Genomic DNA, 24,793 nt, shown 5'->3' on the forward strand with positions numbered 1-24,793 from the left:
TTAATAGATAGTTAGCTCTAAAGTAGTAATACTGATTTTCTTTTATTTTTTTTCTTAACATATGCATCCAAGTGAAAGCTGACCTTCTATCCTCTTGGAAAATTACATGTTTCTTCAAAATGTGTTGACAATGCCAAACACATCTTTAAAACACTTTGGAAACTGTCTTCAGAGACAAATGATTTACAATCACTATTTCATTTAATCTTCACAAAACCCAGAAAAAGGGTACTTACTAGCACCTCCATTTTACAAGTGAGCATACTGAGACTTAGAAAAGTTAACTGGCTCACTATTGCATGCAGTAAATGGCAGAACTAAGCTTAGAACCTAGGTCTATCTGACTCTAAAGCTCTGGTTCTTAATTGTTTAGCTAATAAGTATCACTTTTAATAATAAAATAAATATACTTTGATGATCTCATAATTTTAGTTTTATAAAACTGTATCAAAATTGGGGGGTAATTGATTATTGGCACTACAACTAGCTGAAATAGATACTCTACAATGGATAGAAGACTTTTTAAATTAAATGAAAGTCTTGTTTTCAACTCTATCATACCATTTCCTCTCAGGCTGGGCTCTTTGCCCAAAAGTACTCTAAAATTATAATTTCCTCGCAAAGAGCTTTAAAGCAAAAGAAGCTGAGATTTTCCTCCATCCTTCACCCCTGAAGCCTTTATTTTTATTAAAGGTCAATCATTACAAGAAAAATAGCCTAAATACTTCATCCACATAAATTTTTTAAAAACCTACTATAAAAGTAAACTACTATAGAAGTAATGCTACTGTATTTGTACAGGTATAAATACCCTTTGAAGCTCTAATTTTGCTCCTCAAAATCTAAGTAATGATCCAGAATGACAAACATATTTTTAATTTAGGAATTTTATAGGCTTTTAAGGTAAAATCCTGTTCTTTTTCACAAACACCAAAATCATGTTCTTTTTTGATGAAAAAAAATTGGCTATTTTCATATTAAATTTTAGAAATTTAGAAAGTTTGAAATAATTTTTTCCTCCTTTAACTGTAAAAGATGATTCCAAGATGTACTATGGGCCCAGAAGAAAAGCAAAAACTGAAACAAAGAGCATGTACTTTGGGAAAGGGAGAGCTACTGTCAGGTCCGATAATTATTTCCAAGATATGTAGCAGTTTAGAGAAGAATAGAACAATGAGAAATGACAGAAAACAATAAAAGACAAGATGAGGTGTAGGAAATAAACAGCTACATGCAGTAACAAAGCTTCAAACACATCAAAAGAACACACCTGACAGTTTCTATGAACAGTTCTATGAACTGTTTCTGTGTTTTTATGAACTGAAATTCATAGAAATAATAAGTAATCAAGAAAGCAAATGATCAGTCTCAGACCACTGCTCAGGTGTTTTCATTTTGGAATGATTTCTATCAAAACTAGTTGGGGTTTTTTGTCCTTTGTTTTTTAATAAATTTTTATTGATTTCAGAGAGGAAGGGAAAGGGAGAGAGAGCTAGAAACATCAATGATGATAAAGAATCACTGATCGGCTGCCTCCTACACACCACCCACTGGGATCGAGCACACAACCCAGGCATGTGCCCTGACCCGGAATCGAACTATGATCTCCTGGTTCATAGGTCGCCGCTCAACCACTGAAACACACCAGCTGGGCAAAAACTAATTGTTTTAAAAGTGTTTTTTAAATGTTTTAAAAGTATAATACTTAAAGTGGTTTACTTCATTTATTTAGAAAATCCATTATATGGTATACCATACTTCCCAATGACACTAAATATCTTTAAAATTTTCACCATATCACTAATTTGGCATATTTTTCACAACATATGAGTTTTATGAATATTAATTAATTAAAGCTGACTAATCAAGTACTGAGAGTGATTTTAAGGGGGGAAATTCCATTTTCTAATCATTGACCTGGAACTTGAATTCTGTTCTACCAGAAAAAAATAGAGAGGAAAAAATCTTGAAAGTATATCCTATCTAATAAAGAGGGAATATGCTAATTGACCATCACTCCGTCACAAAGATGGCTGCACCCACAGCTGAAGCCAAGTTCCCATAAGGAGCCTTAACGAGCAATCAGCAGGGACCTGAGACTACGCCCTCCCCCACCCAGCAGGGGTTAACAGGGGACCTCAGACCACACCCTCTGCCCAGCGGGGCTTGATGGGGGACCTCAGGCCGGGCCCCCCGCCCCAGCACCGGGCCAAGGGACCTGAGGCTGCGCCCCCCCTGCCTGGCTGGGCTTGACAGGGTACCTCAGGCCGTACCCCCCACCCAGCAGGGCTTGACAGGGGACCTCAAGGTGCACCCCCAGTGCTGGGTTGGGGGAACTCAGGCCGTGCCCCCCACCCTAGCACCAGGCCAGGGAACCTCAGATCGCACCCCCCACCCAGCGGGGCTTGATGGAGGACCTCAGGCCGGGCCCCCCGCCCCAGCACCGGGCCAGGGGACCTGAGGCTGCGCCCCTCTGCCTGGCTGGGATTGACAGGGGACCTCAGGCCATGCCCCCCACCCAGCGGGGCTTGACAGGGGACCTCAAGGTGCACCCCCAGTGCTGGGTCGGGGGAACTCAGGCCACGCCCCCCGCCCCAGCACTGGGCCAGGGTACCTGAGGCTGCACCCCTCTGCCTGGCTGGGCTTGACAGGGGACCTCAAACTGCACCCCCCACCTGGTGGGGCTTGACAGGGACCTCAGGCCATGCCTCCCGCCTTGGCACCAGGCCGGGGAACCTCAGGCCATGACCCCCACCCCAGCGCCAGGCCAGGGGACCTGAGGCCACGCCCCCCACCCGGCGGGGCTTGAAGGGGGACCTCGAGGTACTCTTCCCGTCCTGGTGCTGGGCTAGGGGAACTCAGGCTGTTCCTCCCCCCCACCCAGTGCCAGGCCGGGGGACCTCAGGCCGTGTCCCCCACCAGGTGGGGCTTGATAGGGGACTTCAGGCCATGCCCCCCACCCCGGCACCAGGCTGGGGACCTCAGGCTGCACCCCCACCCCAGCACCGTGCCAGGGGACCTGAGGCTGCACCCCCCTGCCTGGCGGGGCTTGACAGGAGACCTCAGGCCGTGCTCCCCACCCAGCGGGGCTTGACGGGGGACCTCAAGGTGCACCCCCAGTGCTGGGTCGGGGAAACTCAGGCCACGCCCCCTGCCCAGCGGGGCTTGACGGGGGACCTGAGGCTGCATCCCCCCCGCCTGGTGGGGCTTGATGGGGGACCTCACACCATGCCCCCCACCCAGCGGGGCTTGACAGGGGATCTCAGGCCATGTCCCCCACCTGGCGGGGCTTGACAGGGGACCTCAAGGCATGCCCCCCACCCTGGTCTGGGCTGGGGGACCTCAGGCCATGCCCCCCATCCTGGCACCGGGCCAGGGGACCTGAGGCTACATCCCCTGCCTGGCGGGGCTTGACAAGGGTGGGACTGGCCAGGTCTGGATCTAGCTCAATGGGGGCGGGGACCAGCTGGGTCTGGGTCTCATGCGATTTTGAGGTGCATGTGGATGGGTGGGGATTTGACTCTGGGTCCCATGGTGCACCCCAGACTCTGACAGAAGGAAGGTTTTAATATACATTTTACTAATTTTCTTTCATCTCTGACACTTCTATTATAGAGAAAGGGCAAATAGCAATATTAAATTATTTCCTCTAACTAATCCCCTTTTAATGTGCATGAATTTCGTGCACCGGGCCAATAGTAATAAGAATAAAGAGCATAGAAAGAAACTTCAATCAACCAGGAAAAGAAAAATCATCAAAATACTTTCTTCTCAAAAGTTAATTATAATACACATTTTTAATTTCCACTGCTTAATTTGACACTTGTTTCTTATAATCCTTAGGAATTACATAAACCACAAATTTTATTCAGGGAAATCATTACTCTCCAAACTCTTTGATCCAGATTTCACTGACTATAAAAATACTAGAGGCCCGGTGCACGAAATTCGTGCACTTGGCAGGGGGAGGTCCCTCAGCCCGGCCTGCACCCTCTCACAGTCCGGGAGCCCTCAGGGGATGTCCGACTGCCGCGGAGGCGGGAGGCTTCCACCACTGCAGCTGCACTCGTCAGCCGTGAGCCCAGCTCAGGGCTTCTGGCTGAGGGGCGCACCCCCTGTGGGAGCACACTGACCACCAGGGGGCAGCTCCTATATTGAGTGTTTGCCCCCTGGTGGTCAGTGCGTGTCATAGTGACCAGTCGTTCCACTGTTCAGTCGATTTGCATATTAGCCTTTTATTATATAGGATGAGAATAATCAGAAAATGATTACTGGTTGCTATTTAATTGCAAAATGACAGACTAAATTTATAAGTGCAACTTAATGTCTTTTAATATAGTAAGTAATTACATCAAAACTAATTCTAGAAATAAGTTATGTGACACACTGAGAAATGTAAGTTACCAATTGATATCACTGAGACAAATACCTCATTTTATTTATTTAAAGCACAATAAAACTTAACAAGAGGGGCTAATATAAACACTAAAAAGGTTTAGCACATGGCATTTAATATCTGGATGTGCTTCACTGTGCAATTCATCACACTGAGTCAAGGTTAAATTTATAAAGCAGCCTCAAAATGCCCCCTGAATTGTTTGTCTGCAGATACATTTTTATGTACGCAAGACTAGGCAGGTTAAGTGTTCTACCTTAAAAAATAAGGCCTGAAATCTGATCTTATCATTAGTGGTGTCATTTGCCTTGGATTCTTTTGTTTTTTACATCTTTTTCATTTAAGAAAAGAAGAAACTGGGTCACCTGAAACATTAGTGGTGAGAAAGTGAGGCTGGATGTTAGGATAACAGTCAGGGTAACCAGAGTAAGCTAGGGAGAACATGAGGATAACCGTCCACTCTAAATAGTCTCTACCATAGAATTTGTCCATACTTTGCCAATTTCTGAGTCAAACTTAAAATCAAAAATGTATGTAAAGGTATTACCCAGGGAAAGAAACTCAAAACTGCCAGTGCCATAGTTTGGAAAAGAGTCAGTTCCCCTATCTGTGAATAAAATGCTATTTAAATGCCATTTCTCCCTAAAAGAAAGCAGGGCTTCTTAGAGAAATGGCTGGATCAGATCTGGGACAGAAAATGGACAAGATGAGCCCTGCCTGTCTTATCACAACAGACAACAAGGAAGCTGCCACTGGAGTAACACTGTCTCCTCAAGAGACTCCCACTGACCAAAGATGGGACACTTTGAACTTCAACAATAGTATCTGCAATGGTCTAAAAATCCATCAAATATGTTTAAACCCAACAGCTCATGATGGCATTTTTGAAAAATAAAGAATTGGTCCCCTTAGGAGAAAAATAGGGAACTAATTCATCTTTTAAAAGCATAATCTGCTTAAAATTCTGCTTAAAACTCTTTAATGACAGCACACTGCACTCTGACTTAAAACCAATGGCCTGCACCACTGAATCCCTGCCCATCTCTCTGACCTCATCTCCAACACTTTCTCCCATTCCATAACCCACCCACAGTGGCCTCATTTCGATCCCTTCCATACACTAACCTTCTCTCCACCTCTTGGTCTTCTTACAGCTTTTACCTTTACCTGGAATACTCTTCCTGGCTACTCTCACAGATAACCTCTCAAATGTCAGGTCACCTCTTAAATATTAACCTTTTCAGAGAAGCTTCTGTCAACTGTCCTATTGAGCAGGTTTCACCATTTTTCTCTGTCAATACATGCTACTTCCAGCCTTCCTAGCTCAAGCTCCAACTAGACTGTTATGTTCTATGAGGGCAAAGATCCCATCTATCTCATTCAGCAGTGAGAAAGGCAGTTAATTATTAATTACTGAGTATATGAATAAATGAGCAAAATGAATGAACTCAAGGCTGACAGTCGATTTCTGCCATGAGCAATGATCGGTGAGCAAAGAAAGTCAGTTTTTAGAAAGAAACAAGAGAATGGAGCAACCCTGCATAGACAGGAGAAATCCTGTGGCTCCAGAGAGAGTCAAGGAAATAAGCTGCCTACTACCTTTCATTAATGCTTTCCTCAAATATAAAAAAGTTCACCGTACTGGCCAGTGTTGCTAAGTGGTTAGAGCATTGGCCCACTCACCAAAGGGTTCACCAGGTTCGATTCCCGGTCAAGGGCATGTATGTAGGTTGAAGATTCAATCCCTAGCCCTGGTCAGGGTGCATACACAACCAATCAATGTTTCTCTCTCACACTGATCTCTCTCTCTCTCTCTCTCTCTCTCTCTCTCTCTTTCTCTCTCTCTCTTTCTTTCTCTCTTCCCTTCCCCTCCTTCTCCCCCCACTCCTCTCTCTCTAAAAAAAAAAAAAAAATCAACGGAAAAAATATCCTCGGGTGAGGATTAACAACAACAAAAAGTTTACCAAAACTACAAAAAAATAATTTTAACTTGCATTTCTTTCCAATTATAGGACTCTAGGTTCCACAACATCAGAAAACCAAACATCCTAAAAATGAAAAGATGATCTGATCTGGACAGAGAATAACATTCTATATTTTTAATATAGAAACTACCTTATTCTTGGAATCACTCAACAATTTCCCCATTTTTACACATGTGTTTGTGTGTGTGTGGATCAAGATACTAATAGTTACATCAAGATATCTGAAATACCTGAAAAATTTTATTCAATTTCACCTCTTTACCAAGATGTCTGGTATCATATTAACAGCTTTCTATAATTCTCACTTTGCTACAGAATCATTTTTCAAGATACATCCTTTGATGTACTTTTAAGACATTCAAGGTCATCTGCAGCTAATAAGCAAACAATGAACTTATTTTTAATATTCATATATGTCTGTGTATATATTTGTTACTTTTATTTAACCTGAGACTCTATATTAAAAGAGCAGTTGCAATAAGATACCTCAAATAATAGAATCTTCCTTTTAATAGATAAAAGCTTTTTAAGATTAGAATAATCCTAACATATGAGGCAATTGAAATAAAATCATAACAAAAAAAGAAGCTTGGGACTAATAAAAAAGAAAGTTTCTATCATATAGTATAAATATTCTCTTTAGAAGAAAAATCTAAAGACCTTTAGTAGTTATAAAGGGTGGAGCTGGTAGGGAGTCAGAAATTGAGGTCATCATAATTATAGTTGGTTTCCAGGGTGTGGGGTCATTCTACACCAGAATGAAAATGTGCTTTTGCCTCACAACAATCTTTTCTTTTGTAAACTTTGTCAGACATCGTAGATAATCATTTTTCATTTTTCCAAACTTTAATTGAAATATGTAGTTCAAAATACAGTAGCTTTTATATGATAGTTTCCCCGGCCCCTTCACCTCCTCCCCTTTTAGAATCTTAAAGAATATCTCTAGTGTATGTAGAGGTTGTTACAATTACACCACTCTGGATTCCTTTGGCAATGCCATCAACAAGCTTTCAATATTAAGTATCAGGATAGAGTTGGAAATGAAATCGATTTCCTGACTGTCTCTACTACACACAAGAGTGTTTTTCTTCAAACTGCAATCACAGCCCATTAATAGATCATGACAATAATTTGGTGGATCATGACCAGCAGTTTCTCAGTGAACATAGAAAAATATCAGAAACCACGCACACAGTACATTTTATGAAACTTCCATTTAAAACTATATATATATATAACTGCACTGGGTCTCATTATAATTTTTTTGAAAGCCATTAATATATGATGGCCTGAAGAGACAGTATCTGTAGTTCAAAAGATGTCTTTGAAAAGAGAAATTTAAAATTCTCAGCACTTTTTCCCCTTACAATCCAAACAAGAAATGCTCAATTTAAAACCTTTATTATTAAAGCTTTACTGATACATTTCTGGAATGGAGCATTTAGATTACAACAGAAAAACAAATTTCAACCTAGCTGTCTATAATAATAAAAGCATAATATGCTAATTAGACCAGACGTCCTTCCGGACAACCTTCCAGATGAAGCCAGGGCTGTGAGGGAAGCCTGGGTCCCAGGTGCCAGAAGGAAGCCAGTGTCGGCAGCCAGGGAAAGGAAGGCTTACTCATGCATGAATTTCATGCATCGGGCCTCTAGTATTTAATAAATGTTTACCTTATTCTTTATATTTCTTCAGTACTAATATATGCCAAATCTCAGCCCCTTAAAGAACAGTGGATAAATTAATCATTGTTTAGGATTGACTGAAAACTACGTTTATCTACTCTCTCTAACAAGGAAGGGCCAATTGACTATTCCCATCTATAGGGTCTAAATCAACTCCAATGGAGTTGGTGCAATCCCAAATTAACCAAGAAAAGCCAAAGGGAGCATATGGTTTAGGGACCAAGTTGTTAATATTAGCAGAAAGATGCTGCTGTTTGTACAGTTCTTTTCCCTTGGACTACTTAGAACACCTCTTCCACTTGCCTGCCTCTGAAGTTGGAAGCTTACCCAGGGCCTCCTGCCTTTACCTTTCTAAGAGTTCTTAGAGTTCACCTCTCTTGAGAATCTCTCCGATAATAAGCACACAAGAATTTCACTTTCTGCCAAAACCGGTTTGGCTCAGTGGATAGAGCGTCGGCCTGCAGACTGAAAGGTCCCAGGTTCGATTCCGGTCAAGGGCACGTAACTTGGTTGCGGGCACATCCCCAGTAGGAGGTGTGCAAGAGGCAGCTGATCGATGTGTCTCTCTCATCGATGTTTCTAACTCTCTATCCCTCTTCCTTCCTCTCTGTAAAAAATCAATAAAATATATTTAAAAAAAAAAAAAAGAATTTCACTTTCTAACATTCCAAGGACACCTGAATTAGGAATGTAGACAGTAATATTAAGTCCACCCCTCTTCTCACTGCAATGTCTTCATGGTTTTCCTGGTGCCCTACTTCTACTTACCTGGTTTATTGCTTTGTCCCACTCAACTTAATTCCTGAGAGCTGGAAATTCCCTGCTGACTGTTTATCTCCATTCCTAATTTCTGGCCTAAGATTAGGGCCACTGATGCTACAGGCTGATGTGGCTCTATATGCTGAGGAGAATATTAATACTTTCTACTTTATCCTTCTATATCTTCATCCCTATACCATTGTTTTTTCACTTCATAACTATCTTGTGGCTGATAATCCATTCATTCCTAGCAACACTTTCCCTTATGAAATGATTGATTTCCTAACTTCACTTTTCATTTATGTGAATGTACTTTGTAATCCTAACATTTTGATTTTAACCTTCAATTTTACTTCCTCTAAACTAACGTCTCACACTTAAAAAAAATAAAATTTGCCACAAAATCCAACTACAGCTTAAATCAAAGAACTCTCCTCACCTGTCTAGAGAAGCCTCAGTAACTTACTCTCTTATTGTTTACTAGTGGCCCGGTGCACGAAATTCATGCACATTAAAAGGGGATTAGTTAGAGGAAATAATTTAATATTGATATTTGCCCTTTCTCTATAATAGAAGTGTTAGAGATGAAAGAAAATTAGTAAAATGTATATGAAAACCTTCCTCCTGTCAGAGTCTGGGGCTCACCACGGGACCGAGAGTCAAGTCCCCGCCCACCCACATGCGCCTCAAAATCATGTGAGACCCAGACCCGGCTAGCCCCCCGCCCCCGCCCCCCGCATTGGGCTAGATCCAGACCTGGCCAGTCCCACCCTTGTCAAGCCCTGCCAGGCAGGGGGTGCTAGTAGCCTCAGGTCCCCTTGCCCGGTGCCAGGACGGGGGCATGCCCTGAGGTCCCCCAGCCCAGACCTGGGCAGGGGCATGCCTTGAGATCCTCCATCAAGCCCCGCCAGGTGGGGGACACGGCCTGAGAACCCCTGTCAAGCCCGGCTGGGTGGGGGGCATGGCATGAGGTCCTCCATCAAGCCCCGCCAGGCGGGGAGGGGGGCTCAGCCTCAGGTCCCCCAGCCCAGCACCAGGAGGGGGGCGCAGCCTCAGGTCCCCCATCAAGGCCCACCAGCAGGGGGGCACAGCCTCAGGTCCCCCATCAAGCCTCACTGGGTGGGGACACGGCCTGAGTTCCCCTGACCCAGCACTGGGGGTGCACCTGGAGGTCCCCTGTCAAGCCCCGCTGGGTGGGGGCCACGGCCTGATGTCCCCTGTCAAGCCCAGCCAGGCAGGGGGGCACAGCCTCAGGTCCCCTGGCACGGTGCTGGGGCGGGGGCATGGCCTGAGGTCCCCTGTCAAGCCCCGCTGGGCGGGGAGTGTGGTCTGAGGTCCCCTGGCCTAGTGCCAGGGTGGGGGGCATGGCCTGAAGTCCCCTGTCAAGCCCCACCTGGTGGGGGGCACGGCCTGAGGTCCCCCAGCCTGGTGCTGGGCGGGGGGAGCAGTGTGAGGTACCCTAGCCCAGAACCAGGACGGGAAGCGCACCTTGAGGTCCCCTGTCAAGCTCTGCTGGGAGGGGGGCATGGCCTGAGGTCCCCCGGCCTGGCGCTGGGGCGGGGGGAGCAGCCTGAGGTCCCCTAGCCCAGCACCAGGATGCGAAGAGCACCTTGAGGTCCCCTGTCAAGCCCCATGGGGGTGGGGGAGGGCGTGCCTCAGGTCCCTGCTGATTGCTCAAGGCTCCTTAAGGGAACTTGGCCTCAGCTGTGGGTGCAGCCATCTTTGTGATGGAGTGATGGTCAATTAGCATATTCCCTCTTTATTAGATAGGATTATCCTTCCAGGTTTTTTTCACTGTTCCACACCAACTTTTCCTCCAAATATATCTTAATCAATGAATTTTAAATAACTAATAATCCTGTAATCTAACTGAGGAACAAGTATATCTTGCTCTGATAAAGTATATCTCTCCAGCAATGATATTCTGTCCTCTCTTTGACAATACTGTATATAACTACCAACCATCCAGCAACCAGAGTTCTCAACACTGACCACCAATCTATCATAGACATCCATTTCCTTTTCTACAATGTTCTACTTGGTAAAGAGCCCATGTTTTGGCCATTTCCCTTTCTACCTATCAAAACTTACCTATTCTGTGGTCATTTTTACCACAACTAGAGTTCCCCTACAAAGGACTGATAACTCAACTAACATAATGCTAATAATTAATAGCCATTTCATGGATTTACCTTCCCAAAGGGGCTTCATTTTAATAAGGACTTCTGAAGATCTCTGTGACGAACCTGATAAGGAAATCTGAGAAATCTAAAAGCCATTCTGGTACCCAAAGTCAATGACACGAGTGACCACATCTATTGTATGTTTAACACAAGCCTTGCTGGGAAAACCAAATCAATAATGTGTGGGTCAAAGGAGCCTTACAGATCATCTAGTCATGATTCTCAGATCTGGATGCACAATGGAATATCCACCTCCAAAGAAGAATGACATCCAAAGAAGAAAATTTCAAAATCAGTACAAAGTTGGGCCTAACACCAGATATATAGGAACAACATGCTAAAACTATAAAGACACATGGGGAAGACAAATATCCAATTCAGGGCAGTAACAACTTTTTGGAGGATGGTGAGGAAACGCAACTGAGAACAGATATACTTAAAGGGCTTCAATTGTATTGGTAATATGTGCCTCACCAGCATGGCCATGAGTGAACCTGTGGGGGGGCGGTGAAGGAAAAGATAGACAAGAGAATAAAGCTGGGGCTAGGTGGGACGGGACGCTGCCCTCTGATTAGAGAGAGAGTGCCATGGCCTGCAAGCTGAGTCTTTATTTTATAGCCAGATTCCACGAGGCAAAGTAAGGACATGGTCAAGATGTTTACAATGTTCTCGTGGGTTTCCAATCTACTCAATTACATGCACCTGAACTCCATCAAGCTTTGTTTTGGCAGCACTTGCTGCACCTCCCGCAGCCCATATCACTCAGCCACGTGGGACCACAGGTTCGGACCAAAAGGTCAAGCTTACAACCACAGCCTTTGGCTATAATTGTGCTGGGACTTGCACGTGGCTTTGCCATGAGAGGATCGTGCCCTCTCGTTAGTCTGAGGCTTGAACCTGTCCAAACGCTGTAGCTGCTCTCCACAGTAATATTTTATTTCCAATGCTAGGCAGTGATGCATAAGTATTTATTAAATTAGTGTCCATTATCTTTGGAATGTCTAAAAATTTATAATTAAAAAAAACACACAATATGACCATGGCATATATATTCAGATGGAAATCATATGAGGAATACAGAGAAATATCTTAGGCTAGAAAGTACTCAAATAAGATAGTTTAGAAAGCAGGCCTTGAAGGAAGACTAAAACATAAACTACTAGCAAAAAAAATAACAAATTTTTCTAAAGAAAAGCATGCCCAAAGGCAAACTTGGGGGTACTCTAAAGAAAGAACAACAGGGAAACTTCGGGAGGACAGATTCACCTTGGAGAAAAGCAATAGACGATTGGGGGTTAAGATTGAAATTGAGTGAAGGGAGCCCTGGGAACTAAATGACTAGTGTGCCCCAACCACGCCCCCCCCCCAAAAAAAAAAAGAAGTAGCATGATTGAAGTGCTGTTTTAGCAAAATAAATCAGAACCCATGCCAGGATGAGCTAAAGCAAACATGGATCATTATGAGATTCTGTAGGAGAGCAAAAGGGGAACAGAGTGTTAAGATGCTGGGAACCAGGTTCTGGTGCCCTGCTCTACTCCAAACAGAGCCCTTCTACTGTTAACAATTTCTGAAAACCACTGGACTACGGTGCCCAGCGTTGGAAGGCACTGCTGTAAATCAAGTGTGAGGGGCATAAAACCCTGGAATAGGGTAGTAATATTGGGCATCAAAAGGGGGGGATGAATCCACAGACTTTTTGATGGAAAATTTGATAGGCTCTAGTGACAAACTGGATGGGATAATGAAAGAGTGTATCTACATGAAGAAATTAAAAACACTAACTGAGCAGCAGCTGCTGGTCATACAGACCTCAGCATCAGCAACATAAATGTGACCATGTATGTTAAAATGTCTAAGCCCTAAGGAAGTGCTACACAAGGGAGAAAAGCAAAGTGACACTCTTACAAGGATTAAAAAAAAAAACAAGCAAAGGAGACCAGAAAATTCTGGAAAGAGATGGCCACTACATCATGGAATGCTAAGAAAGCAAGCAACAGTTTCAAAAAGAGGCATCACTGTACAAAATAAAAGGGTACACAGCCTTTGCAGCCAATCAGACCCAAGTTTCTGGTACCTCCTCCACTTGACCAAGCTATTTAACCTCTGTGAGCTTCATTTAATAAGGAAAACATAAACAGCTAACATTATTGAACACATTATAGAGCACTGTGCTAAGTGCTTCACATATAACCACACGACACATTTTACAGATGAGGAAATTAAATTTAGAACTAGTAAATTGCAGAACCAAGATTCTTATTTCTTAAGACAATAAAATAAAGGAATGTATATAAAGTTCCTGGCAAACAGTATGAGCTCAAAAAAATGGTAGCTATATTGCATTATTAGAAGGTAATGATTAATAGGGACAATACAAAAACTCACTATCAAGTTATTCCTATCATAGCCTTCCATGGGGCAAATTCTCTTAGTGTCCACATCTATAAAATAGAATTAATGCCTGTAATCTGACATACTCAATAGGGTTGCTATAAGGATTAAATGGTATTATAAAAATAAAAATGCTATGAAAAAAAATTTAAGAGTTATTCAAATATATGGGATTGTCACATACCTTTTGCTCTTTAGAAATGCCTTCTGGATTAACATGTCTCTCTAAAGAGAGCTAAAAATAAGTCTGTTAAGTGGGCAACCACTATATTGAAAAGTATAAGTCACCATGGAATGGTGATATATGCCACCACACCTAGCTCCGACCCCTCGTTTCTCTAATATCCCTGCGAGGGCAGGGGCTCTCTTTCACCTGTAACGAAATTCTGATAAAGTCTAGAGAGAGCTACCACTTCAATTCAGAGTTGTTCAATTTGGTCTTATGGTGCTGGCTCAGTCCTTCCAAGACAAAAAAAGGAAAAAGGAAAAAAAAAATGCTTCCAATTTTCTTCTATAGTATTAAAACTAGGTGCCCAATCAATACTAGAATTTAGATACTTTACAAAATGTCAGAAAAGAATTTATTAAGGGCTCTGTCTGATAGGAGGTCTCTTTTGGAAACCTGTCCACAACCCCCTTTACACCTGAACAGATGGTTTCCAGGCCTCAAGGCTCAGATGTCTATACACCCTATTCACAATAGCTCACAAAGTTCCAACCTTTTAATTATTTCATGTTCTTGAATACACCATCTTCCATCTAAAGATCTCTAGGTATCAAAAAAACTCAAACTCTTTAATCTTCATAACACTATCTAGGAGAGAAATTAGTAGCCTTGTTTTATAAACTAAAAGTAAAAGACGGAAGTTAAATATTTTATCCAACATCAGTTAGTTGATTGATTCATTCCTGGGGGGGAGGGAATGAACATTATGAATTTAAATCAATGGATAACCTTGATTTAGCTTCCTTAGGTCATTTCAAATATTAGTTCAAACTACTGTGTACTCTTATACTTCCAACATATCAAAGATTAAATATGAATTAACAGTAAATACCGAAGCATCACTATTTTTACATGCTAAAAAAAACAAAGCTATATGGGGGAGGGGTCCTAACTTAAGACTAGGCTTGCATCCATAAATACTTTTGAACTTGAGGGGTAGGGGAGGAACACCTGTCAGTGCAGCATTTCCACGGTAAGTTTTACAAACTGTGTAGCTATTAATATTTAACTCCTTGAACTGTAAATAAACAACCCGCTTCTCAAAAAAGCCAATTCTATGACAAACATTTGACAAGAAAGCCTACATGACTGTAAGAAGCCCAATAATTTCCTAGTTTTAGGTCTCCCTGGCTTCGTGAATCTGCCACGAGGAAAACTCTGCGCGCCCCAGGAGCCCGGCCGCGGGGAGCCCGGCGCTGCCCACCTACTGTCCACGAGCCAGGCCCGGCCGGCCCGGGACCTAGAGGCTCCGCCTCCCCTCGAGCCCCCGAGCCCCCGCGGACAGACCAGGCCGGCACTCGGGCCCCCCTCTCTACCGCCAGCGCGCCCGGCTCCCCGCCCCGCAGTCGGGGAGGGTGTCACGGAGCGGCCGGGCCTAGCGGCCCCCGCCCCGCGCCGACGGCGCCGCCTCCCTCCTGCTCCCCGCTCCCCGCTCCCCGCATTCGTTACCTCTTGGGCGCCGGCGGCTGCTCCATGGCGGCCCGGGACACGAGGAGGGACCTGGTGGGCGGCGAAGGCCGGAGAGAGGAAAGGAGCCGGGGCACCCGCTGGCCGAGCCTGGGGAACCGCAGAGGGAAACTCCAGGAACTCGGAACAACTTTCCCGTAACTCCACGGCGGATCCCCCTCCCGCCCCGGAGGGTGGCTCCTCCCGCCCCGCCCCGCCCCTCGGCCGCTGCGGTCCAGGGAGGGTGGGCGGAGCCGGCCGCGGTCCAGGATTGGTGGGCGGAGCCTGCCGCGGTCCAGGGAGGGTGGGCGGAGCCTGCCGCGGTCCAGGGAGGGTGGGCGGAGCCGGCCGCGGTCCAGGATTGGTGGGCGGAGCCTGCCGCGGTCCAGGATTGGTGGGCGGAGCCTGCCACGGTCCAGGATTGGTGGGCGGAGCCTGCCGCGGTCCAGGGTTGGTGGGCGGAGCCTGCCGCAGTCAAGCCAAGCTGAGCAAAGCCAGGCATTGGGTAGGGTAGGCGGAGTCGGGGGTCGAGGGAGCGGCCGGCCTTACTGCCGCGAGTGGGGGGAAATAGGAATGGGTACTGGAAGAGCGAGAGGGCAAGGCCTAGTCAGGACCTATGACAAGGGTATTTTCCTTTGAGCTGGCGCTCCTCATTTGCCTTCCCTTTTTTTGCCCCAATACAATTTGATTAATTTCTCTGGATTTCCCAAGGATACATCCCAAGCATCTTGTGCATGCGTTTGAAGTACTACTAACTGCCCACGCTTCCCTCTCTAGTTCTGTTTATAATTATTGGTTATGTTTTCTCCCAGCCATTTGACATTTGTAGCTACAGTACTAGGGATGCTTCTGGAAATTCTTGTTTGATTTGATTGTGGACAAGCTCCTCATTACATTTCACGATAATTATGTCTAATTACAAAGAAAATAATGACTGCAGTGACATCCGCAGTGCACAGGATTCAGGGCACTGTGGTCTTGCTCAACAGGGTAACCTGGCAAACTAGACAATTGTGGTGCATAAAAAAGTATTCAAGAAACGTTTGTTTCCTTCTCTCTTGCCACCCCCTCTCTCCAACCTGTTCCATTGTCATTTGACCCCTTCATCCATCCCCATTACCTTAAATTCTGTCTACAGATATCTTTCTTATAACCATATATAAGAGTAGCTGCTATGTAACAACTTTAGTTTTGACAGAAATTGTCAAGATGTAGTGTCATGTCGTTTTTGGAGACTAGAACAGCCTCCTTTGCAATTGGAATTGGCCAAGTGGCTAAATTCTGATTAATAATGTGTAAGCATAAATGTTTGTGGCATTTCTTGAGAATCTTCCTTAAGAAACAACTGATAAGTTTTATTAGCTAATTCTCAATAGCATAAAGCAGCAATTATTTTATTCTCATGTGTCTCTGGGGGCTGCTGTGTTCTACAGTCATTCACCTGAAGCCAGGATGAAGCAAATGGGGAACTCAATTGTTTTCCAAATTAGATATACATGGCTTAAAAGTCCTTAAACAATTTTTGGATCTCTAGTCTCCTGTTTCATAGCCTCTGCTTTCTCCATTGTATTTCCCTGGCCAATTCCCCCACTACTAGATAAAACAAACTTTCCCACTTTCCTATACAAAGAAATTTATTTTTCTCTAATTCAAACTCCTAAACTCAAGCTTTGGTGTCACTTTAACTATCTAACCAAACTGACCAAAAAAATCTACCCCCCCTCCAAAAAAAATCATTTTATGTACTTTAGACAGATTTGTTGCAATAACAACTCAAAATCTACAAAGCTTCCAAACACAAGCATTTATTTATTGTTCATGGTATCTGTGAGTGGTTGCAACTCTGCTCTCTGAGTCTTACTCTGGGGACCAGACTGAAGGAGTAGCTGCCATTAGGAACATGTGTTTCTCCTGGTAGAGGAAAAAGCAAACAAGTTAGCAGAAATCCGCACTGCCTCTTAAAGCTTCTGCTTAGAACTAACACATTGTTACTTCTCATCTTCCATTGACCCAAATGTCTTCTCATCTTCCATTGACCCAAATGTCAGGGCTAACTCAGAAAATGGGATGGGAAAGTCTCTTCATCGACTCTTTATAGAGAAGAGAATAGCTGGAAACACTAACACAGTCAATTACAGTGTAAGAAGAGTCACTTTTCTTATAATTAATTATAAACAGCAACTTTATTCCTTCCCTTATCCTATATCATGATCAAGATGGGTGGATAGCAATGTTTCTGGGGGTAATGAGTTGGAGTGTGGGAGGGTATGTATTTTAAAAATCTGGAACCCTGGCTAGGTGGCTCAGTTGGTTGGAGCATCATCCTATACATCAAAAGGTTGCAGGTTCAGCCGAAACCGGTTTGGCTCAGTGGATAGAGCGTCGGCCTGTGGACTGAAGGGTCCCGGGTTCGATTCCGATCAAGGGCATGTACCTTGGTTGCGGGCACATCCCCAGTGGGAGGTGTGCAGGAGGCAGCTGATCGATGTTTCTCTCTCATTGATGTTTCTAGCTCTCTATCCCTCTCCCTTCCTCTCTGTAAAATATCAATAAAATATATTTTTTAAAAAAAAAAAAAAAGGTTGCAGGTTCAATTCCTGGTCAGAGCACATACCCAGGTTGAGGGTTTGATCCCTGGTTGGAGTACATTCAGGAAGCAACCAATCGCTGTTTCTCTCTCCTATTGATATTTCTCTCTCTCCCTTCCTTTTTCTAAAATCAATAAATACATGCTTGGATGAAGATTTTTTTTTAATCTAGAAGGGTTTTTTTAATATGTATGACCTCTCTACCCTAACCTCCACCATCTTCTGACTTGTCCCTGGGTGTAGGAGCAGCTGTGTACATTTTGCAAAGGATCGTCAAATAATTTCAATACTTCCCACCCTTGACCCTTTTGAGACCATTAGAAAATGGGTTTGGGGGAATCTCTTATCATATTTTGTCCCTACCATTCCTGGCATTTTAAGTACAGTGAGCCCTCCAATTCTTCACGTTGCAATGAGCACATAAAAGACATGAACAGGCAATAACATTGGCCTCAGATATTCGGCCAGGACTCTTTTTTTGCCAAGAGAAGGTTATTACATTGCAACGGTCGCAGGATTTGTTACTCTAAATAAAGAAGAAACTATTGCTGAAATTATTGTGGGACTATATTTTGAAAGCGCTCAACCAAGAAGAGTGGACATAATTTTAGATTGGACTGTATTTGTCAATGTGGATGTGTGGATGCACTTACCAGAAGTGCTGCATTCAAAGTGCTGGCTGAAGCAGTTGGGTGTTTAACTGGGTTGGATAAGGCAAATCAGGCCCCCAACACTGGCCCTCATTAAAGAAAGTGAAGATGCCAAAAATCCCTTGGCATACATACAGGAAGGAAATAAAGACTCCTTGAGATAGGAATGCTGGAAGAGATCCATTGTGAGTATCCTGCTTGTATACCCATAACTTGCCCCAAGAAGGAGTGGAATGACTATCCCTTCTTCAAGGCCTTTAGACCCGAACTGCTGAGGGAAATTCCAGCATCTTAAAAAAAAAAAAAAAATCTTTCACTATTTTCTGAATGTTGGAAATTGTTGGTGGGAAATGTTGCAATTAAAATGTGTTCCCTAGTTTAAATTAGGAAAGGAGAATCTTGGGATCACAGGGGTGAGAAAGCCTCCCTGGACAATCAAAGGCAAATTGTGTATAATAATAGGCAAGAACACCAGTTTGGTAATAAGATGATCTCACTCTCAGAAATCTCTGGCTAGGCCTATCTGAACACAGGGTTCCCGCTAAAGTCTTACTTGATTTGTATGACTAAAATGCCCTAAGTGTGATGAATTGCCTGACCTGAGTCAAGACAATAGAGAGTCATGACACCTCATCCTATTTCCACAGTTGAACCTATAGATCCACAGCATCCTGCTTAAAGGGAAGACTGGGTACCATGTTATAACAGTAAATGTTCATTTTTTTTGACTATTATGCCTTGATATTCCTAAAGGTCATTTATAGGATAACTGTGTGCTGGAATGAGATAAATAATTAAGGCTTTTTGGAAACCTTTGGGTACTAGCTCTGAGCTAATAGTAATTTCTGGCATAAAGAAATCCACTGAGACCTACCTATCAGAGTAAGGACTTAGTTCAGTCAGGTAACATAAAGTTTGACCCAGTCCACCTGTAAATCCATTCTTCCTGTGAGTTGTTTTTTTTTTTTTTTTTCCAGTTCCTGTGTGAAATGGAATATTCTCAACAACTGGGGAATTCCCAGGTTTTCCCTAACTAGTACGGTAGGAAGACATTGTCGTTTCCTCTCCCTATTAAAGTAGTAAATCAAAGGCGATGCTACATCCCTAGGGGAATTTCAGATATTAAGGCCACTATTTGGGGCCTACCCAAAAGCTGTCTTTATTTGCTCAACACAATACTTTATTATTTACTTACTTTAAAGTTGTAAGACAACCACGTGCCGTAAGGAGACTGAAGTCTTCCCCAGTACCCAAGGGTGAATGTTAGACTACGCCCAAATCTAAAGAATTTCGTTCTCCTTGCAGTCATTGGTTTAGAAAGGGAACTATGATGCCGCTGTGGACAATGATACGTGAGGGAAAGCCCGCTGGGGGGCTGAAAGTGTCCCACCCAGTCTTAAAGAACGACAACGCACTGCTGCTTACAAGATCGCATTGTGATTCTAGTTGCAATGCTGTTCAGCATACGCATGGGACAACATCCTGCTGCCTGGGGTACCAGTATACAGCTGTGGAGCCAGGAAAAGCTCCTGGCTGCCCTCCAATAGGCAGGGTAAATCAGAAGCACTGTGCTTCCACCTGAAGAAAGCAGAGCGTCCAGGGCAATGACTTGAGATTGTTGATTAGTTCCTTCTGGATTTCTGGACTTGCCCTGGTTCCTGTCCTTTCTCAGACTTGATTCTTTAGTTTTTATTTTTATTGTATGGCTACCTCCTAGTCCTCAGATACATCCCTTTCTTTGCTTAAATTGGACTTCATTTCTGTTGCTGACGAAGAACCCAAATAGATATACCTTCCTATAAAAAACCCACATATTTCTTACACGATTGCTTTTGTTTTAAATACAGGTTTATGTATTTTATGTATAAAGTATTTATACATTTTATTTTTATATGTGTACCTGGTTTTGTTTTATGTCAGCAGTTTTTTTTTCTGTACAAATTTCCAATTTTTTAATTCTTTAGTTTGGACAAATTTCTCAGTGCAATAGAGCCCCTCTTTGAGAAAATTTTCCGACAGGACGTATAGATGGTCTGATTCTGAAGTTTTTATATCTGAGAATGCCATTCTTTTGACATTACACAGAAGTGGCAGCATCTCCACCCTCAAGTTGTATAGATATTGTTACATTATTTTACGGTATGTGGTGTTGCACAGCGATCTGAAGCCAGTCTGATATTTTCCACTAAAAATACCATTTTTCTACATGCATATACTGGGAAATTTTCTCGTGGTTTAGTGATTTCTGCTCCTTTGTTGTTTTTACCATCAGAATGTCTACACAGTTAGTCTGGACTCTTGCAGTTGCTACAGAAAATCAATTTAAATTGGTTATAATGGCCAGAGTTCACTCGCCAACAACAGAATTCACTCTAGCCAGTTGAAGCAGAGAGCTACTGAAGAGTATGAACTTACTCCAGAATGATTGAAAAGCTTGTAGCTGGCTGGACTTTCAGAACCACTCCTGAAGCCACACCTAAAATCTGCCTGAAGGGAAGCGGCTGCACTGCATCACAGCTGATTTAAATAAAGGCCATGTTGCCTCTGCCATGGTTACTCAAGCTGCCGGGCCAGGAAGTTGCTGCCATCATTGCTGGTCACACGGAGCTAGGGGCTGACGAGACATCAGGGCTTCTGCCATGGCTGCTGCAGAAGTACCACAATGCCCCTGCCACTGTGCTGCCAGAACAGCCCCTCCCTAGTGCCCGTGACCCCTTCCTAGCCTCATTCAGACGCATCTCTTTAGTGGACGCCATACCCCGTGCAGAAATCCTCCCTGCAAAGGCACCTGGGTAATGTGGACTTCGGTTTTCCAGCTTCTGGTGTACACTGGAGTCATACGGAATGAGCCAATTTGCAATATCTGCTATTCTAGCTAAAATAAAGGCAATTCATTGACTAATGTACTTGGGACATCCAAGCGGGCAGGGCTGGCTCTAGACATGACTAGCACCCAAGTTCAAACCAGGTCACCAGCATTCTCTGTCTTCCTGTTTTACAGTTCTGATTTTATTCATTTATCACACATTTATTGAACGCCTACGATGTGCCAAGAACTGTTCTTAGTGCTGGGAATGCCATCGTGAACGCAATACACATAAATCTTTTCCTTCTTGGTGCTTGCTTACTTCCTTGTTAGCTTTGTTCTTTAGCACTTTTCTGAAAATGGCAGGAAAAATAGCTCCCCGTAGCTGCAAGCTTGTAGGTTACTTGAGATATCACAAGAAGAAAGGACTTTTCTCCCCAGAACCCATATAAATTCACCCCCCAAAATGATTCTAATATGATCAATCAGAGACTGGAGGAGCATTTGCCATATGTCCACCAGATGCTGTCAGGCTGTTCCCAAACAGAACAGGTCCATTCCATTCCTAAACTACTCAGCAGCCTACACACACACACACACATTTCCGTACATTCACTTTAAAAAGTGCTCCTCCTTATGACAATACAAATTTCTCTTGAAGAAATTCCAAAACTCATCCACTTACCTCTTTGTACTCTAAAGTTCAGGAGTTCAGGCCCAGATATGACTCATCATCTAGCAACGTACTGATAAGTGAGAAATATAGCTACCTCCAACATGTTCAATATTTCAATACATGAAGTAAAATTCGCATTTGGAAATGGGAAACCAGCTTCCAGTGACCAATACTCCATGGCACATACCAACCTCCTGGGGAGAAAAGAGAAAACAGCTGCTCTGGCCACAGAGTTGCCAACTCCATGGGCTGGTAACCAAAGCCAAAGACTGGCAGGTTGTGATTCTTGAACCAAAACCCCAGCCCAGTGGCTTTTTCTCTTTGCCACACTCTTCGATATTCTGTCTATCACCCCAGTCCTCGAGTTAACTGTATTCCTCCCAGTTCCTGTCCCTAAACATGACCCAACACCCCAAGACTCATAATCATTCTCTGGACTGCAGAGAAATAGAAGCAACTACAATCCAGTGGGTGTCTGTTACTAGTAGAATTACTCTTACCTTTGTCAGGCCAAGACGTAACAACAGGTGTCTGGGTGAGGCTGAGGGGTCAGGCTTCTACCCTTGTCAGTCTTAGCTTCCACTGCACTTGCCGTCCCCCTGTCTTTAATGTTAGTTTCAGGTTCAAGTAGACAATACTAGTCTTAGACTTCTCCAAATGTACATCATTAGCTGACTCTTGAGTATCTTAGATTGCTAGTTATAGGCAGAAAGGGCCTCTCAGCAAAGCCATATGCCATTCCCTTTCTGCTTTCTGTTTAAGCTAGAGTCTGCATTTTTTAAAGATCCATTTTATTGAGATATAATTTTCATACCATATAATTCATCGTTATAAAGTGTACAAATCAGTGGCTCTCAGTGCATCCATCACCATAATCAACTTTAGAACATTTTCATTACTCCAAAAAGAAACTCCAGTGCCCTTAGACCTCACCTCCCAATCCTCCCATTCCTTCCAGCTGTTAGCAACTACTTATCTACTTTTTGTCTCTGCAGATTTGCCTATTCTGGACATTTCATATGGACGGAATCAAATATTACATGGCCATTTGTGATTGGCTCCTTTCACTTAGTATAATGTCTTCAAGGTACATCATGCTGAAGCATGTATTAGTAGCTTCATTTCATTTTATTACCAAATAATATACCACATTTTTTATCCACTCATCTGTTAATGAACATTTGGGTTGTTTCCACCTCTTGGCTATTATGAATAATGTAGCTATAAACATTCATGGCCAAGTTTTTATGTGGATGTATGCTTTTATTTCTTTTAAAATAGCCAGGAGTGCAATTGCTAGACAATATGCTAACTCCATTTAACTGTTTGATAAAACCTGTATTTTTCTTGATATTTTATAAAGGATCAAAATGTCACTAACTTATTCCAATATCTTGACATTTTCTTTTTTTTTAATAACTCTTTATTGTTCAGATTATTACAGGTGTTCCTCTTTTTTTTCCCCCCATAGCTCCCTTCCACCTGATTCCCCACCCCACCCCATGCCCTTACCCCCTGCCACAGTCTTCATCCATAGGTGTAAGATTTTTGTCCAATCTCTTCCCACACCCCTCACACCCCCTTCCCCCTGAGAATTGTCAGTCCACTCCCTTTCTATGTCCCTGATTCTATTATATTCATCAGTCCATTCTGTTCCTCAGATTTTTTATTCACTTGATTTTTAGATTCACTTGTTGGTAGGTATGTATTTGTTGTCTTTTTGTTGTTCATAATTTTTATCTTTACCTTTTTCTTCTTCTTCCTCTTCTTAAAGAATACCCTTCAGCATTTCATATAATCCTGGTTTGGTGGTGATGAACTCCTTTAGCTTTTTCTTGTCTGTAAAGCTCTTTATCTGACCTTCAATTCTGAATGATAGCTTTGCTGGGTAGCGTAATCTTGGTTGTAGGTTCTTGCTGTTCATCACTTTGAATATTTCTTGCCACTCCCTTCTGGCCTGCATAGTTTCTGTTGAGAAATCAGCTGACAGTCATATGGGTAGTCCCTTGTAGGTAACTAACTGTTTTTCTCTTGCTGCTTTCAAGATTCTCTCTTTGTCTTTTGCCCTTGGCATTTTAATTATGATGTGTCTTGGTGTGGTCCTCTTTGGATTCCTCTTATTTGGGGTTCTCTTATTTGGGGTTCCTCTTATTTTGACTTATAAGTCTATTTCTTTCACCAGGTAGGGAAAGTTTTCTGTCATTATTTCTTCTAATAGGTTTTCAATATTTTGCTCTCTCTCTTCTTCTGGCACCCCAATAATTTGGATGTTGGTATGCTTAAAGTTGTCCCAGAGGCTTCTTTCACTATCTTCATATTTTTGGATTCTTTTTTCTTTTGGTTTTTCTGGTTGGGTGTTTTTTGTTTCCTCATATTTCAGATCTTTGGTTTGATTCTTGGGGTCATTTGATCTACAGTTGAATTTCTGTATATTCTTTATTTCAGACAGTGTATGCTTAATTTCTGACTGGTCCTTTTCCATTTTTTTGGCATTCTCATTAAGGTCCTTGAAGTTCTCACTAAGCTCCTCAGAGGTCTCATCAAGTTTCTCTGCGGTTTTTAGAAGATTCTTGAGTAACCTTATAAATGTGGTTTTGAACTCTATGTCCAGTAGTTTGCTTTCCTCCATTTCTTTCATTCGTGACATGTTTCTTTGTCTCCACATTTTGCTGCTTCCCTGTGTTGATGGAGTGGTTTTCTGTGGTAGGTGACCAGTGGTTCAGCTTATCACCTGAGGTGGACACTCTTGGTGCACCCCTTTGTGGACTGAGTGCAAAGTCTTGGTGTAGTTAAGCCTTGATTGCTGTTGGTACACTGGGAGGAATTGACTTCCAGGCCAATTGGCTGTGAGGACCCGCTGTGTCTATAATGGAAGAACTGCTGTGCTGGAGACACACTTATGGTGCAGGACTTGTTTCAGTGGGGCTTTGGTGCTCACTGAGTCTGCCTCTTGAGTGTGTCACTTATGGATGTGAGTAGTTGAAATCTGGTGTCGTCTCACA

General features: G+C 43.2%; 1 protein-coding gene across 1 annotated transcript in view; it reads right to left on the reverse strand.

Annotated features, from left to right (window-relative positions):
* Positions 1 to 15,295, reverse strand: part of STK3 (serine/threonine kinase 3) — a 248,629-nt gene extending 233,334 nt beyond the window's left edge. Inside the window, exon 1 of the mRNA XM_080646972.1 lies at positions 15,075 to 15,295. Within this exon, the coding sequence (XP_080503098.1) occupies positions 15,075 to 15,100 (26 nt within the window). The 5' untranslated portion in view covers positions 15,101 to 15,295. The remainder of the gene's footprint in view (positions 1 to 15,074) is intronic.
* Between the last annotated feature and the right edge of the window lie 9,498 nt (positions 15,296 to 24,793).

The sequence above is a fragment of the Plecotus auritus genome (assembly GCF_963455305.1).
Source record: "Plecotus auritus genome assembly, chromosome: 11".
NCBI lineage: Eukaryota > Metazoa > Chordata > Mammalia > Chiroptera > Vespertilionidae > Plecotus > Plecotus auritus.